General features: G+C 51.4%; 1 protein-coding gene across 1 annotated transcript; it reads right to left on the bottom strand.

Annotated features, from left to right (window-relative positions):
• Nucleotides 1–84: 84 nt before the first annotated feature.
• CIMIP3 (ciliary microtubule inner protein 3) lies at nucleotides 85–6,515 on the bottom strand. Its single transcript, XM_007120306.1, has 2 exons — nucleotides 6,437–6,515; nucleotides 85–602 (listed from the first exon to the last, which is right to left on the bottom strand). The coding sequence occupies exons 1-2, from the start codon at nucleotides 6,443–6,445 to the stop codon at nucleotides 273–275; spliced, it is 339 nt and encodes a 112-aa protein (XP_007120368.1). The 5' UTR covers nucleotides 6,446–6,515; the 3' UTR covers nucleotides 85–272.
• Nucleotides 6,516–16,354: the final 9,839 nt, after the last annotated feature.

Here is a 16,354-nt window from a genome sequence, read left to right as displayed (position 1 = left end):
CAGGCACCTCTGGACATAACGTTGCTTACAACACCCCTGTGGCCTCAGTCTACCCACCCACGGCCACCCATTCAGATGCCAGGGAAAGGAAGGACAAACTTTAATTGCTGCTGAGAAGTGAGACTCCCTTTGCCATTGTTGACAGTGGGCGGGGCACAGCCGTCCTAGCCCAGGCACTTTCTGCTCCTCCAGGAGGGAGCAGCCCTTCCCCTCTGGGACCTGGGATCATGGGGGTGAGGGTGCAGGGTAGGGGGCTTCTGACTGGCACAGGCCTACGAGCACCACGAGACCATGTTGGCAGGAGGCACGTCGAAGCGCTTGCGGGTGTGGTCGGTGTCCCGGCGGTACAGGTAGCCGCAGGTAGGCTTCTGCAAGGTGTAGAAGGGGTTCAGGGTGTTGGAGTACTGGGAGGTGTAGAAACTGAGCCTGAACTTGTCTGGGCTCTGCCCCCTGGGGTCCACCACCACCGGCATATAGGCCGCCGCCAGAGTCTGCTCATGGCCCTGCTTCCTCGACCGGGACAGGGGACAGCGTGGAGCCTTCACCTTTTTGCCTGATGGCGTCTTCGGCCCGTGGCTGAGTACTGAGGGTTTCTGTGAGTCCTGGGAGGAAGGAAAGAAGGGGAGAGCTGGAGCATCGGACACCGGGACTTTGACCGCGAGGGCCAGAGGCAGGAGGGAGGGGACAGGGGCACTGGTCAGAAGCCCACAGAGCCACCCTGGAGCTCTGCTGGCCCTGGAGCCAGACACCTCCAGGCAGGGAAAGGCCTTCAAGGTCCACTGACCTGACCCTGCTTCTACAGACCTCAGTTTGCTTCTTAAAGACATAGGCCAGCTCAGAGGCTGGGAACCTGGGAGTTATTCCTCAAACAGCCCCCAGCCCCTGCCCCTTCCCCCTGCATCCATTTTTTTTTTTTTTTTTTTTTTTTTGGCTACACCGCCAGGCTTTCAGGATCTTAGGTCCCCAACCAGGGATTGAACCAACCACTAGGCCACCAGGGAACTCCTTTCCCATGCATCCAGTCTGTCCATCAATGTCCCCCACATCTTCCTCTCCCTGTCCTCTGCCACCGCTCCATCAGGCATCCATCCCCTCTCCCACAGGGTTACTCCAGCTTTCTACCAAGGCTTCTGCTTCCTCATCTCTTGCCTTTTCAGCCTGCACTTCACATTCACACCGAATTAATCTTTCTATATTAATGGCCAGAATGTATGGCTTGTCCTCAAAGCATCTTTTGCTCTCTGCTGCCCAGAAAATAAAAGCCAAAGCCCCCAGCCTGGAAGGCAAGACCTGTAAGGACAGGGCTCCCCCAATCCTGTATTCTAGCCACACGGTCTGCCTGTGACTCCTGGTCACACCTGGTCCTTCCAGGCGTCACGTCTTAGCTCAGGCTGTCCCCCCAGACTACTGTGCCCTCACTCCCACCCATCAGGGAAACTCTTTCCTGTTCAGCCCTGAGCCCCTTAAAAAACAGTGCTCTCTTACCCCTACCCTTAACATAGCAGCCTCTAAAATTCTATTCCTTCTCTTACTCCAGACCAAGGCATTGAGTGAGCACTCAATAACTATTGGTTCAACAGAACTGGATTCCAATAAGGGGTTGCTGGCCTTCCAACCAGCCAGCCCATTCTATTTTAGAACACCTAGGGAGAGGCTCGCGTACCGCAAAAAAAAAAAAAATTCTCCCTATCCTTCCAAGCCAGTAGCCCCCATGACACCTCCTCCAGGAAGCCTCAGATGCTGCAGTCTCTGCCCCCATCTCACCCTCCTCTGTGCCTTCAGGCCCTCCTCTTGGGATGTGGTCCTTTGCTGGGCTGGAACTAGGGTGAGGCAAGGGTGTACATTTTTTTTTTTTGCGGTACGCGGGCCTCTCACTGTGTGGCCTCTCCCGTTGCGGAGCACAGGCTCCGGACGCTCAGGCTCAGCGGCCATGGCTCACGGGCCCAGCCGCTCTGCGGCATGCGAGATCTTCCCGGACCAGGGCACGAACCCGCGTCCCCTGCATCGGCAGGCGGACCCTCAACCACTGTGCCACCAGGGAAGCCCAAGGGTGTACACTTTAAGGAGGTACTCACACTCAGACTCGTGCAAGGGCATGGTGAGTGCTTCCTTACAATATTTTGCACCCTAGGTGCTGTGCTTGCCTCATCTTAATCCCAAATTGTGGTCCTTCCGGGCTCTTGCTAATGTCCCAGCATCCCGTAAACTGCTCCCAGTGGTCAGGACCACATCGTATTCACCTGTGTCCCTGGGGCTTAACCCAGTGCTGGCACAGAGACAAGCTGGAGCAAGGGAAGGGTGCACGAGCCATCAGCAGCCTTCCCAGACTCGTCCAGCCTCAGCCTTGGGACGCAGGATTACAAGCGGAGGGGCAAGCACCGGAAATGAGGTATGACAGTGATGATCCATGATCGTTTTTCACCACCATTTATGAGCACTGCGCCAAACTCTTTAAGTGGATTCTCTCTGTGAATCCTCACATTAACCCTTTAAGTAAGGTATATTATTAGCCCCATTTGTAATTGAGAAAACTGAAGTAAGGAGGTTATTCCCATGTTTAGGGTCACGTGGCTGGTAAGGAGCCAGGCTGCAGTGGGAACCCAGGCCTGGCTGACCCCAGGGACCACACCCCGTACTCCGCAGCGTGTACTGCCGTATCCACAGCACTGTGGGGCAGGGCCTGCCGATTCATTTCTGTCCTCATTCTGTCACCTTGCTGAGCCCTTGCCAGGGGTGCTGGGCAGCAGGCGAGCAGTCAAGGCGGCCCCTCCCCAGCCCTCAGGCTCTCTGGTGAGAGAGGGCAGCCCAGTGCCTCAGTTTGGCAGGGACACTCTGGGGTTTTGCATGCTGGATTTTGGTTCTGGATCTGTGGACCCTGCACAGACAGGATGACACACCACGAGTGTGAGGTTTATTCTATGAATTATCTCTTAGTGCAGCTGAGGATGTGACATCAGTTGCTCCATCCTTTCATGCAAAACTATTCCCGAGCTCCTCTTGTAAACCAGGCTCTGGATGTGGAAGTAACAAAGACACTACACATATGAACACAAATATGAAGCCCTGGGGAGCAGGTTTCCTAGGTCTCGGCACCATTGACACTTCGGGCTGGATAAATCTTTGCTGTGGGGCTGTCCTTCGATGAAGGATGTTTAGCATCAGCTCTGGCCTCTGCCCACTAGATGCCAGTAGCGCCCCCTCCCAACTGTGACAGCCAAGAATGTCTCTCGCATTGCCAGTGCCTCCTGAGGGCAGTGGGAATCACTGCTGTAGAGTCCATGACAATTTCTTTATCCTCAGTGTTGAGGCTGACGTCCTGGCCCTGCAGAATTTTCCTTATCTGAGCCACAGAAGTGGCTTCGGTTTTTTCCACGTTAAGCATGATTCTGGGGGCTTCCCTCGTGGCGCAGTGGTTAAGAATCCACCTGCCAAGGCAGGGGACACGGGTTCGAGCCCTGATCCAGGAGGATCCCACATGCCGCGGAGCAACTAAGCCCCTGCGCCACAACTACTGAGCCTGCATGCTTCAACTACTGAAGCCCGCGCACCTAGAGTCCATGCTCCGAAACAAGAGAAGCCACCGCAATGAGAACCCCGTGCACCGGAACGAAGAGTAGCTCCCGCTCGCCACAACTAGGGAAAGCCTGCGCGCAGCAACAAGGATCCAACACGGCCCCCCTGCCCCAAGGAAAAGCATGATTCTGAGGTTCTGGTCCTCCTGACACCACGGGAAGGCTCATCCTGTGGCCACAGAGGTGAAGGAACTGCAGAGGCCCCACCCCCTACCAGCCCTTGCTCCCCAGCAGTCTTGGCCACCTGGACCCTGCCCCTGAGGCTCAGGAGCTGATGTGAGGGCTGACAGAGGCATGTGCTTTCAGAAGAGTTGGTCAGGGGGGATCTTCCTACAGGGGGAAGGGCAACGCTCTTTGCTAACAGGGTTGAGAATCTACCAAGTGCTAACCACTCAGCTCTGCAAAAACCCCGAAGAGCCATTTTGAGATGTTACTCCCATCTTTCAAATGCAGAAACTGAGGCTCAGAGGAATCTAAACTTTGCCTAAGTTCACACGGTTAGTGAGTGGAGTGTAAGAACCTTGAAGAAGTCGCACGACTAGTGACCAGTTAGTGCAGGAACCAGGATTTGAATCTTCCTCTCCCTCTCCACCCCAGCCCAGGCCCTGGGTCTCCCATCAGTTATGCCCCAGCTGCTGCTGCTGCCCCTACACTCGGGGCCCTGGTTAGGGGGACCCAGGACCCCCAGGACATCCAGGGATGAGACCCACACAGAAACCGGGACAGAGGGACAGCCCCAGGGAAGGAGAGAGGGAGGAGGAAGAGAGAAAGGAGGAGGAGGGGGAGTGGAAGAGAGGGGGAGGGGGAGGGGAGGGGGGGAGTGGAGGGGAGGAGGAGGAGGAGGAGGAGCCCCAGGCAGTCCCAGCCTTGCCCTGCCCCTTCCGGGGGCCCAGCCAGGCTCCAGGCGACTAAGCTCAGAGGGCTGAGAACACCCCATCCGGCCAGCTCTGGAGGGAGGGTGGGGCCCGACTGCATATTTTCCAGGTTAACATCTGATTTCATTTAACCATCTCCTCCCCTCTCAGGAGGTATGCACAGCGTGTGTGTGTGTGTGTGTGTGTGTGTGTGTGTGTGTGTGTGTGTGTGAGACTTTAGAGAAGCGGTTCACAACTGGGTGTATTCCCCCCTCCCAGGGGACATTTGGCAATGCTGGGAGACATTTTTGGTAGTCACTACTCGGGGGTGCTACTGGTGTCTAGAGGCCAGGACGCTGCTAAACATCCCAGACTGCACAGGTCAGCACACAGCCACACATCCCCACCCCCGCCCCCGCAAGGAATGATCGGCTCACAAGGTCAATGGTGAGTGCCAAGGTTGAGAAAACTGGTTTAGAGGTTAAAGGAAGATCCCCATCACCCCTATCTGCTTCCTTCAGCCTTAAGCCTCCCATTCCTCCTGTTCTATGGGGGATGGGGGGTGGGGCAATGAAGCTTAAAGGGCAAGGAGAGGGTCCCACCAGCCCCTTCCCTCCCTTCTGAATCTCACTACCCTGTTTCAGTTGGGTTTTGAGTTAGAGCCAAAAGAAGGAATCTGAACCCCTCCCTCTATGACTTCCACCAAGGCCTTTTAGATATACAATGTATACGTTTTCCCCTTATACCAGGATGTAGAATGGGGAAGAGAGAGACTCAAGGGTGCCACTTTCTGAGTAGGGCAAGAAGACCTCATTGTGATATGTCTGTCCTCCCAAATACTTCAGGCCCCCTGCCCATATGCTGGCCTAGCCCACGCCTGACACTCCACCATTATCACCTCACTTTTTCACGGAAGGCCTGTGCCCTGTGAAAGTGCAAACAGCATTGGGTGAGGCAGCTGGTGAAGGCTCCCAGGGCACCTGGTACTGGAAATGTGCCTGGCCTTTTAAGTTTGAAGGCTGAGCTCAGGACCGGACTCTGTCCTTACAGGTCAGGCATCCTTGGGCAAGTCGCTGAACCTCTTTGTGCTTTATTTGCCTCATCTGCAAAATGGGGCTAATAAGGCTATCTACTGCACCAGCTTGTGGTGGTGGGGGTGATGAGTCACGGGAGCTGTAAAAGCAAATGGTAATTATCATCAGCCTCATCCAGCTCCTACACCGAGGTGTCGACACACTCTCCTGAACCTTTATGAGCACATATTTGCCTGCGGTGGGGACAGGGGGACTTTGAAGGGAGTCAATGGGAAGGCCTAGCGGGGGCCTCAGCTCCCTCAGGAGGCCGTGTAGCAGGACGGCCTGGAATTTAAATTCCAGCTCCACCACCCACTGGGTACCTGCTCTTCTGCAAATTTTTTTTTTTTTGGCCACACCGCACAGCGTGCAGGATCTTAGTTCCCCAACCAGGGATCGAACCCGTGCCCGCTGCAGTGGAAGCACGGAGTCTTAACCACTTGGACCACCAGGGAATTCCCCCTGGTAATTTATAATACGCTGTGCCTGTTTTCCCATCTATGAAGTGGGAATAACAAGAGAATCTATCTCATAGGGTTACCATGAATTAATGAGATATTCTCGGCAAGGTACATAGACCTCTTCAGCACTCAGTAAACGTTTGCCAGCATTATTACTTGTCACAAGTTTGCCTAGGAGGTGGGGCCGTGCAAACTAACAGTCCAGGAAGCCTCTCAGGGAAGTGAAGGGGCAGGAACCAGAGGAATTGATGGTGGCCCACTTCCTGCCTGCCTCCCCCTCCTCCCGGGAGACAATGACAGCTCCACAGTTGGGGAACAAGAGTCAGGCAGTGTCACTGGCACCTAAGCCTTTTGTAAGAGGCCTTCAGCTCCCAGCCGCACAGGTGGGACTGGCTGGGCCCTTCATGCTCCTTTCTGCCAATCAAACTTCTTGTGACCTTGGGCTGCCCTGATCCAACACTGTGGTGTCATCCTACCTGGGACATCCTTGACCAGGGCCTTCCTTGGTGATGAGATGGAACTTCTGGTGGCCAGGGGCTCCAGAGGTTTTCAGGGACTCTTGGGAGGGTACTGGGATGCCAAGGTAGGGAGAATTGTATGGGGCTGGGGGCATTGTGACACCTCTTTGACAACACAATTCCTTCTATCTTCCTAAGGAGATACAGGGGCAGGGCTGAGGGCTGAAGTTTCAAGGTCTGGATGGGTCTTACAACCTTGATACTGACTCACTCTGCACTTCCTTCTTCCCACAATTCCCAGGACCTTTTAGCTGTGGGTAGTGGGGTGAGTGGAGAGAGGAGGAAAGAATCTTAGTTATTCACGCGCCTCCAGCAGTCCTAATATTCCTCCAGGCACCCTCATGTTTCTCGTGATTTCACGAGAAATCACTGGCGGGGAATAAATGTACCCAGCCAATTCTCCATTCCCTTTCTTCCTCTCTTTCTAGCTGCCTTCTAAAGTACAGAGATGAAGCATGGGTAGATGGATGGATGGATGGATGATGGATGGACACATGAACCCATGGATGGACAGACAAAGGAGTGGGAGAGTGGATGGATGTGGGCAGGTGGATAGATGGTGGATGGGCAGACCCTCCTGGTTTGAGCCCTGGTCACCTTCTTAGTCTCATCTCTTGCTATCTTTTCCCTCACTCTATGCAGTAGCTACTTTCTTAAACATGCCCTGGGACTTCCCTGGTGGTCCAGTGGGTAAGAGTCTGTGCTCCCAAGGCAGGGAACCCAGGTTCGGTCCCTAGTGGGGGAACTAGATCCCGCAAGCATGCCGCAACTAAGACCTGGTGCAGCCTAAATAAATATATAAATAAATATATTTTTTTAAATGCCCTGCTCTCTTCCCTCTAAGCCTTTGCATTCATTATTTGCTGTTCCCTTTCCTGGACCACTTCAAACAGGGGGTTAGGAGATGAAGGGATGGATGGATAGGTGAGTAGACAGGTAGGTGGCTGGGTGGGGTGGCCATGGCTGGGTGGATGGGCAGATGGTCAATGAGCGGATTGATGGGGGGTTGTTGTGGTATAGAGGATGGGATTGCAGGCCCAGGAGCCAGACTTTCTGAGTTTGAATCCTGGCTCTACCATTTTACCACTTGTGGGACATTGGGCAAGGAATTGACCTCTCTGTACTTCTGTTTGCTCATCTGTAAAATGGTTGGGCTAAAGGTCCCTAACTAACAGAGTTGGGCAAAACACTTAGGACAGTACCTGGCACAGAGTGAACACTCAATAACTCTTAGCTTTTATTATGTTTGGGTGGGTAATTGCTTTGAGAGGTAGGTGCTGAATGGGCTGTCCTCTCCCCATCTTCAAAACCTGACCCCTCCCCACACACACCTCCTTAGGGTCCTGTCTCCCCAACACCAGACTTGGTGGGCACCTTCCAGGAATGTGTCAGAAATGCCACATGTAGGAGTGCCCTGGGCTTCTCCCTGGGTCAGTGGGGGAGGAAAGGCGGAGGCCCAGGGTGGCAGAGGCAAAGCAAGCTGGTGACTTCCTGCCCTCAGCCCACTGGCTTGGGCTGGGCCCAGGACTTGTTTCCTTCCTGGAACTGTGTCAGCACTGACTGTCGGGCACGGCGTAGACTTTGGGGTCCACAGGCAGATTGGGGGTTGAGGTGTGGATGACGTGTGCTCTGCTCAGATTGTGAGATCTGAGGTAATGACCATCAGGTGTGAGCCCTGACGGTAATGACCCCTAATTTCTGAGGAGGCTGGGAGAGGCCGGGAGAGGAGGCAGCCAGGGAGGAAGGGGAGGAGGAGCAGCCCTGCCGGAGCCTCTGTTCAGGGATCTCCAAGGCTCTGGGCAGATGATATCTTGCTTGGGAGAGGGTGGGGAAGAGGGAACGTCAGCTTGGAGCAGAGCCTGCTGCATGGTAGGTGCTGAGTTATATTGTTATTATCATTTCTAAGCCCCAGACAACACTGAATCAGTCCTGTCTCCTGGAAGCCCACCCTTTCTGACTTCTCTGCCACACTCCCAGCGTGAGCTCCTTTTATTCCTCATCAAAATTCCTGGAAGGTGAGGACTGTGATCTGTACCCCACAGCACTCAGTGGGTGTTTGGGAAGGATGGGGAGAGCTAGTGAGACTCAGGGCTGACTTGTGGAGCCCAGGAAGATCCAGAGACCACCCCCACCCCTTGCCACACACACACCTCTGCTGTGGAGGTGCAGGCATGTGGCTTTCAGGGTCCTGCTACTGCCTTGCAGGCTACTTAGAGGTAGGCTGCTTATTTAAACATCCTCTCTACTCCTCCTTACCTGCTGTGTGATTTGGACAAATTACTTAACCTCTCTGATCCTTACTTGCGTTTCCTTTGTTGGACTTCAAGTACAGGTGGCTGAATTATTCCTACAGCTCACTTCATGGTGCATTATCACCACTGGTCCATGAAGTCCTCCTCTCTTGTATTAATTTTCCCTCTTTATCTCCAGTCTCCAGCCATGCTCTCCACCCACCCCCACCAGAGGCAACCATTCAAATGTGCTTGATGAGTATCTTCTTGTTCATATGTGTTTGCAAGATATATATTGTTGTTTTGTGTGCAAGTAGTGTTCATTTACGTAAGTGGTTTTGTGTGTTTTAGATCTCATTCTGTTGTTTACTTTGATCGCTACATTCTGTTTTTTAAGATCCATCTGCGTTGCTATACGAGCGTCTAGTTACTTGCTTCCAAATGCTGTGTATCCCTTCTCCACCCAGGTGTCTCCAATTCCCCATCCCCACAAACAGCACTGCAATGACATCACATCCATGTCCCCTTATGGACCAGGGTGAAGGTTTCTTTGGGGCCTACTCCTAAGACAGAATTGACTGGTCATAGAGTATGAGTAGATGTCATTTGAAATCTTCTTTTCTCCATGCATAAAATGGGCGTACTGCCCCTTCCTTGCAGGGCTGACTTGATGGTAGTGGCTTAATGCACGTAATCCACTCGGCCCCCGTGTCTGACACAGAAAGATGCTCAGTGAGTGGCAGCTGCAGCTGCTGATCCTTCCAGGTGAGAGAGAGAGAGAGAGAGAGAGAGAGAGACAGAGACAGAGACAGAGACAGAGACACACAGACAAGCTGGACCCAGGAGAGGTCGCATGGAAACGCACCCAGGGCTCAAAGTCCCCGTTCAAGTGTTGGTCTCCAGAACAAGTGAGAAGTGTTGCGGGGCTGTGCTGATTCCTAGAGGGTAGGGACTGATCTTGAAGGCTAGACCTCCCACACCAGAGCACAGGACTGGTGCAGAGGACACAGCCATGCCCAGGAAATGCTTCCTGTATCCCAGTGCTCACCTCGCTTTCCTCAGAGACCCCCTGTACAGGAGGGCCAGACAGCCTCATATGCTGTTCTGCCTCTGCTCTTCAAGCCAGTGAGCACTTTAACGAGATGAGAAACCACACCTGAGTATTGGAGCCCGCCATCCCATTTTACAAATGGAGAGACTGAGGCCCAGGAAGGCTCCATGGTCTCACGGGAGGTTAGGGGCAGAAGAGCCTCTAGACTCCACATCTCCACACACCACCACCACCCCCATCCAGTGTTCTTTTAAAAAAGAAAATGTATTCTGTGCTAAATTATGTTCTTTATTATTTGTAGAATTTTAAGTTAAAACAAATGATCTACCAACAGAGCACATTACTGAAAAGTAAAAATCCCACATGTAGTCCTGGCATGCCCCCTGAGCCATCTCCACGGTCTTGTTTCCTGCTAACCCCTGGCCCTTCACAAACACACTTTATCTACCTATAGTCACAATCTACATGAAATTTTGTTTTTTGCTTTTGTACTTAACAATCTTTTTTTTTTTTAACATAGACACATGATTTCAGATGGTGGGATGTGTTTTACAATGGGATGTTTTTGTCTGGCCTTCGAGGTAACCTTGTAGACACCTGCCCCACCCTGTCTCCTGGGCCCCAGTGTAATTTTCCTTCTTGAGGTTCTTTGTAGAATTGGTACTGCTCTTGTGCAGACTCTCAGGGCCTCTGTTCTGTCTTTGCTATTCTCTATTTAGCATCTCCATGCCCAAAGTCAGGGTAGGGAACCGGGGCAGGCGCACGTAGGTACTAAGTAATCACCGTGAGTCAAGACTCGCTGCTGGGTATCTTAACCCTTTATCTCACTGAATCTCATAAAAACCTACATTAATAGCCCCTGTTTTACAGATGAACAAACTGAGGCTCAGAGAGGGAGGTGGTAACTCAGCCAAGGTCACACCCTTGCTAAACAGCACAGCCAGGATTCAAACCTATTCCCCAGCAAGGGTCTTTCCCACTATGCCATGGTCCCATCCGCAGAGCCCATGGTTACAAAGGGAAATGAGTCTCTCCCCAGCACCCCCTAACACACCACTCCCTACCCAGGGCTGGACCTTGGATCCTCACACTCTTAGGCAGCAGGGAATGACCCTGATCCCCTTCTCAGGATGTAGGATTCCACACCAGCCAGACTTTCTCTCACCCTGATCACATCTCCTGGCACCTGCCCAGCCCAGAGGAAGGCCGAGTCTGGGGGGATTGAAGCCCACCCTGCCCTGTAGGCTGAAGGGAACAGTTTCAGGAGCTGGTCTGGTAGAAGGTGTCTCCAGCCTGGAACACGGGGCTGGACGAGGTGAGCTGCAGCTCTGTGGCATGTGGGAGTTGGCATGACGGGAGTTTTGACTTTTGCCCCTGCAGAGCTAGCCGCAGAGACCTGGGTCGGGGAATGAGATGACTCTCAGGGTCTCTCCGCCTGCCTTCCCCCCACTCCGAGTGCACTCCCCCAGCCAGGAGTGTTTGGCTTTGTTGGAGGAGAGACCACAGCTCTGACAAAGGCCTGGCTGGGTCTCTGGGGAGACTGCACCTGCCAGGCCCTCATCCCACTCCACGTTCCAGAACCGGCCAGTAAAGTTGGCTCTTGGAGGTGACTCATTGCTGAGCCGAGATTTAATTACAGGATTGGGCTTTTGGCTGTTTCGAGGCGAGCCTGTTATGTGGCTGTTTCTTTTCCTGGGGGAGCAGGTGTGAGGTGTTGTCATTAGATGGAGCAGGGCTACAATGGTCTGGGGGGCTGAGCTGGACAGAGAATCAGGCCCCAAGCCTGCTCCGGAGAACTCAGCCTCCAGAGCTGCCAGAAACTGCCCACCCCTCACGCACCAACATGGGAGTGGAATCTGGGTGAAATGGGTGGTGTAAGGGCAGGGAGAGCCCTGCTGTCCAGATTCAGCAGCCTCAAACCCTTCTGGTGTTCATGGGTCACTCTCGTTCCCCCCTTTCCTCCATCCCCAACCAAAACTAACCCCAAAAGCAAGGGGACCAGAAGGAGGAGAAATGAACAAACACTTGAGGAGTGGCCCCTGGGTGCCAGGCCCTGTGCTGGCACTTCACATCATTTATCTTATTTAATCTTCTTAACAACTCTCACACGGGGGTACTGTTATTACTCCCATGTTACAGATGAGGAAACGGGCTCAGAGTTCTTCTTGTTGTCGTTTTTTCTACTTCCCTATATGTAAGCTGTTTACCAAGCCCTTCCTTTCTTCCTAAGAAATGTCCCACAAACTAACAACTTTACTTTGTTTCTACCACCAGCACGCGTGTCCACATCCCCTCCTGCTTGAATCAATACCAACTGATTAACCAATTAACCGATCAATTACGTAGCCTCTCTTTGCCCCTCAGCCTACACTTTCTCCTTCTCCTGGCCCTTCATCCAGCTGCTAGATGATCCTTATACACAGCTGTTACCACCAGTCACCCTTGCCTGCTCCGTTGCCTGGTAACCACTGACCCTAGGCCTGAGCTTCTCAAACCTTAACATGCTCTTGAATCACCTGGGGGTCTCGTTAAAATTCAGATCCTCTGCTGGGTACCTTAATGCAACAGCTCACTGAATCTCATAATGGCTTTATATTAATAGCCTGTTTTACAGAAGAACAGGCGGAGACCCAGAGAGGTTGCCCAACGTCTGGAATGGAGCCAGAGATCCTACATTTCTAGTAAGATTCCAGATGATGCAGAGGCTGCTGGTTCGTGGTGGTCCACACTTTTAGACTAAACTCTCCTGCTGAGTTATTTTTTTCTTTAATTTTTAAACAGCAAATATATTTACCATGGTTTGAAAATTAGAAACTGTGAAAAGGTGTTCAGTGAAAATTCTCCCTCCCACTCCATTTGCCCAGTTCCCCCCACTTCCCCCCAGTAACTACTTTTACTAGTTTCTTATGTATCTTTCCATAGTTTCTCTGTGCCAATACAAGCAAATATGATCATACTTATCCTGCCCCAAATGGTAACACACACACACACACACACACACACACACACACGGTTTTGTCAACAGTTAACTGGACACAGTCGGCTGACTCATTCATTTTTAGAGTTGCATTATTATTCCATTGTGTGAATATGCCATAATTCATTTAACCAGCCATTGTTAGCTGGACAATCTGGGTTGTTTCCGATTTTACCAGCTGGCCTTTTTAAGCCCATCACACCCTGGCCAAACTTGCTGTGACCTCCCTTCCATCCCCCAATTCCCAGCTCCACCATCCTAAGTCCCTGCAAAGGTCTTTGCTCCTCCTATGTGCCCCCCCGCCCTGATCCTCCGGCCCACCCTGATCACTCCTCCTCTGAACCTCTGTTAATTCCATTGTTAGTCTCCCCCTCATCATTTACCGCCCCACCCTTCATCTCTCCACGTGTCTCTCCCTGTCTCCCCAAATAGACTAAAGCAACTTGAACTCAGGAACCATGTCTTTGACTTCTCTGGATCCTTCACAGCCCAGAGCTGGGCACACAGCGGTTCTCAAGAATATTAGTTATACGGTGGAAGTTGTACATGAATGGAGCCACTGGATGGTGGCTCTGCTGGGGATGGTTCAGGGTGTAAGAGCCCAGGAGCAACCCAAGGTGGGAGGGGCCTTGCACCTCAGAGGTCTCCTAGAAGGAAGCCCCTATCTCATGCCTGAATGTCTAAAGCACTTGGGTGGGTTCTGATGATGTCCAGGGTGTGATGGGGCATCTGGGGTCCCCTTGTGCCCTTCCTGTGTGGACAGTGGGAGGAGCCATGACGTGGAGATGGGGGGGTGGGGAGACAGATCATATGGGTATGTGTGGATGCCCTAGAATGGGCCCCTTCTGGTCTCTATTAACATCTTTGTCATCCTTCAAAGGCCAGCTCACATCTCAGTTCTTCCAAGAAGCCTTCCTGGACTTCTCCAGCCCACGCTGACCTCCCATCCTCTGAATTCCTGTTGTGTATGTATTAGTGACAGCAGTCACTGTTCTGTACTTGGTCATCATGGTCTGCCACCTTGAATCATGTAAACCCAGCTTCCTGATGAGACCCCGAGATCCTCCATGGTAGAAATAAGACTTCTATAATTCTCTTCTATCCCCAGTTATCACAAACCCTGAGCACGGCACCAGGCAACTGGGACAGCCTCCACAAATACTCCTTGAATGAACAGGAGTGCCACAGGAGGGGGTGGGGTAGGACAAGGTTGACCACAGGTGTGTCACCAACCAAGAACATTTGGGAAACATGAGTGTTTTTAAAGATGCTCTGTCCCCCAATCTGTTCCTCAGTCCCTCCCCTCCTGGTGGGAAAACAATGACCTCACAGCCACAAGCCTTGAGGGCCCTTCTCATCCTGTCCCTTGACACTGGGGGGACTTTTCAAAAATGTTACTGTCATGAAAAACAAACAAAAGCAGGGGACTGCCCTAAATTAAGAGATTAAAGGAACATGACGAGCAAATGCAATTTGTGAACTGTGGACTGTGGACTGGAAAATAATCAAAAACTAAAATGACATCTTGGGGGGATAATTGGGAAATTTTTAATGTGGAGTATATTTCAGATGTTAATAGTGTATCGATGTTAAATTTCTTGAGTGTGATAACTGTATTGAGGTCATTTAGAAGAATGTCCTTATTCTTAGGCAATGGATACTGAAGTAGTGGTGGGTGTGGGGAGATGTGCCATGATATCCATACCTTTCAACTGTCAGTAAAAAGAAAATGAAAAGTGTATGTGGTGTGTGTGTGTGTGTGTGTGTGTGTGTGTGTGTGTGTGTGTGTGTGTACAGGTGGTCATTTTACTAGTCTTTCAGATTTTTCAAGATGAAAAGTTGAAGGGAAAATATCTGGTACAAAGAGCAGTGCCACCCCAACTGTCTGGGAGAAAGAGGAGGAGAAATGCAGCGGGGGTTCTGATTGGGTAGCTCATGGGAAACACTCTATCTGTGACTTGATTGCCCCCCTCAGCCTTCCATCCCTGCTGCCCAGAAAGCATCCAAATCTAACCCCTTGGACTGACTCTCCCCTACTCTCTGCATCTTTCATACTGTCTCCAGGGTCCTCATCTGATGGGACCTCCCCTGGTGGACAGCCACCCCCAGCCTAGCTAGTATAGAAGTTGAAGCAACTTAAAAGTTCACAGCTCGTCTTCCTGGAGAATGAACTGAACCTCTGTGGGCTTGACCCACCTGGAGTTTTTAGAAATTACATCCACTTAGAGGATGAAAGGGACCCCTTGTACACCATTGGTGGGAATGTAAACTGGTGCAGCCAGTTGGTTTACCAGAATGTAAACTGGTGCAGACTATGGAGGGTCCTTAAAAAAATAAAAATAGAACTACTATATGATACAGCAATTCCACTCCTGGGTATATATCCGAAGAAAATGAAAAAACTAATTCAAAAGATACATGCACCCCAATGTTCACAGCAGCATTATTTACAATAGCCAAGATATGGAGGCAAGCTAAGTGTCTATCAACAGATGAATGGATACAGAAGATATTTCATTTATATGTATACATATAAATGTGTATACACAAACACACACACACACACACACACAATAGAATACTACTCAGCCATAAAAAGAATGAAATCCTACCATCTGCAAAAACATGGATGGACCTAAAGGATCTTATTCTTATTAAAATAAGTCAGACAGAGAAAGCAAATACTGAATGCTAACACTTATTTGTGGAATCTAAAAAATAAACCGAATGAATATAACACAAGAGAAACAGACTCACAGATATAGAGAACAAACTAGTGGAGGTGGGGAGAAGGAAGGAAAGAAGGACAAAATAGGGGTAGAGAATTAAGAGGCACAAACTACTATGTATAAAATAAATATGCTACAAGGCCATATTGTGCAGCACAGGGAATATAGCCAATATTTTATGATAACTTTAAATGGTATATAATCTATAAAAATATTAAATCACTATGTTGTACACCTGAAACTAATATAATGTTGTAATTCAACTATATTTCAATTAAAAAATATATATTCACTTAGCTTCACAGAAAAAAGAAAAAGAAAAGGAATTTGGTGTTTAAAAAAAAATGCCAAGATTTAGTCATCCTACATGCTCTTTGGAGCTCTGTCAATGAGGATATTTTCCGTCCTAGTCATCAGATCGGGACACTAGTTTTTTGCTTTTTTAGTTTTTTTATTTATTGCTTTTACCTTTTTTTCTTATGGGCATTTCCTTACAGGCATGGAAGATTCCTGGCCCACATTTCTGAGGGCCCCTATAGAACCCTTCAGCGCGCGCGCTGTGGCCAGCCACTTCCCCAGTGCTGGGCGCAAGAGTCGTTTCCGAAGTTCCGGATCGACCTGGTCACGCACCTCCTGAGAAGTTGGGAACTGGCCTGCCCCCTCCCTTCCCCGGGGGACGAGGGGTGGAGGAGGGGGGCCGGGAGGCAACCCGCGGGAGGGGGCGGGTCGTCTCCGCGGCTGGGCGTGGGCTGGGCGAGGTCCCGGACCCACCGGGCCCCGCCAACAATGGCCAGTTGTGGAAGGAGGCGGCAGGAATGCGGCCGGGGGAGTCGGGCGGCGGGCCGGCGGGGCGGAGGCGGCGGCGGCGGCGGCGGGGCGGGGCCGGGT

Source organism: Physeter macrocephalus, chromosome 18, assembly GCF_002837175.3.
Source record: "Physeter macrocephalus isolate SW-GA chromosome 18, ASM283717v5, whole genome shotgun sequence".
In the NCBI taxonomy this organism is placed as follows: domain Eukaryota; kingdom Metazoa; phylum Chordata; class Mammalia; order Artiodactyla; family Physeteridae; genus Physeter; species Physeter macrocephalus.
The sequence above is the reverse complement of the archived record's forward strand: the minus strand, read 5'-3'. Positions and strand labels throughout refer to the sequence as shown.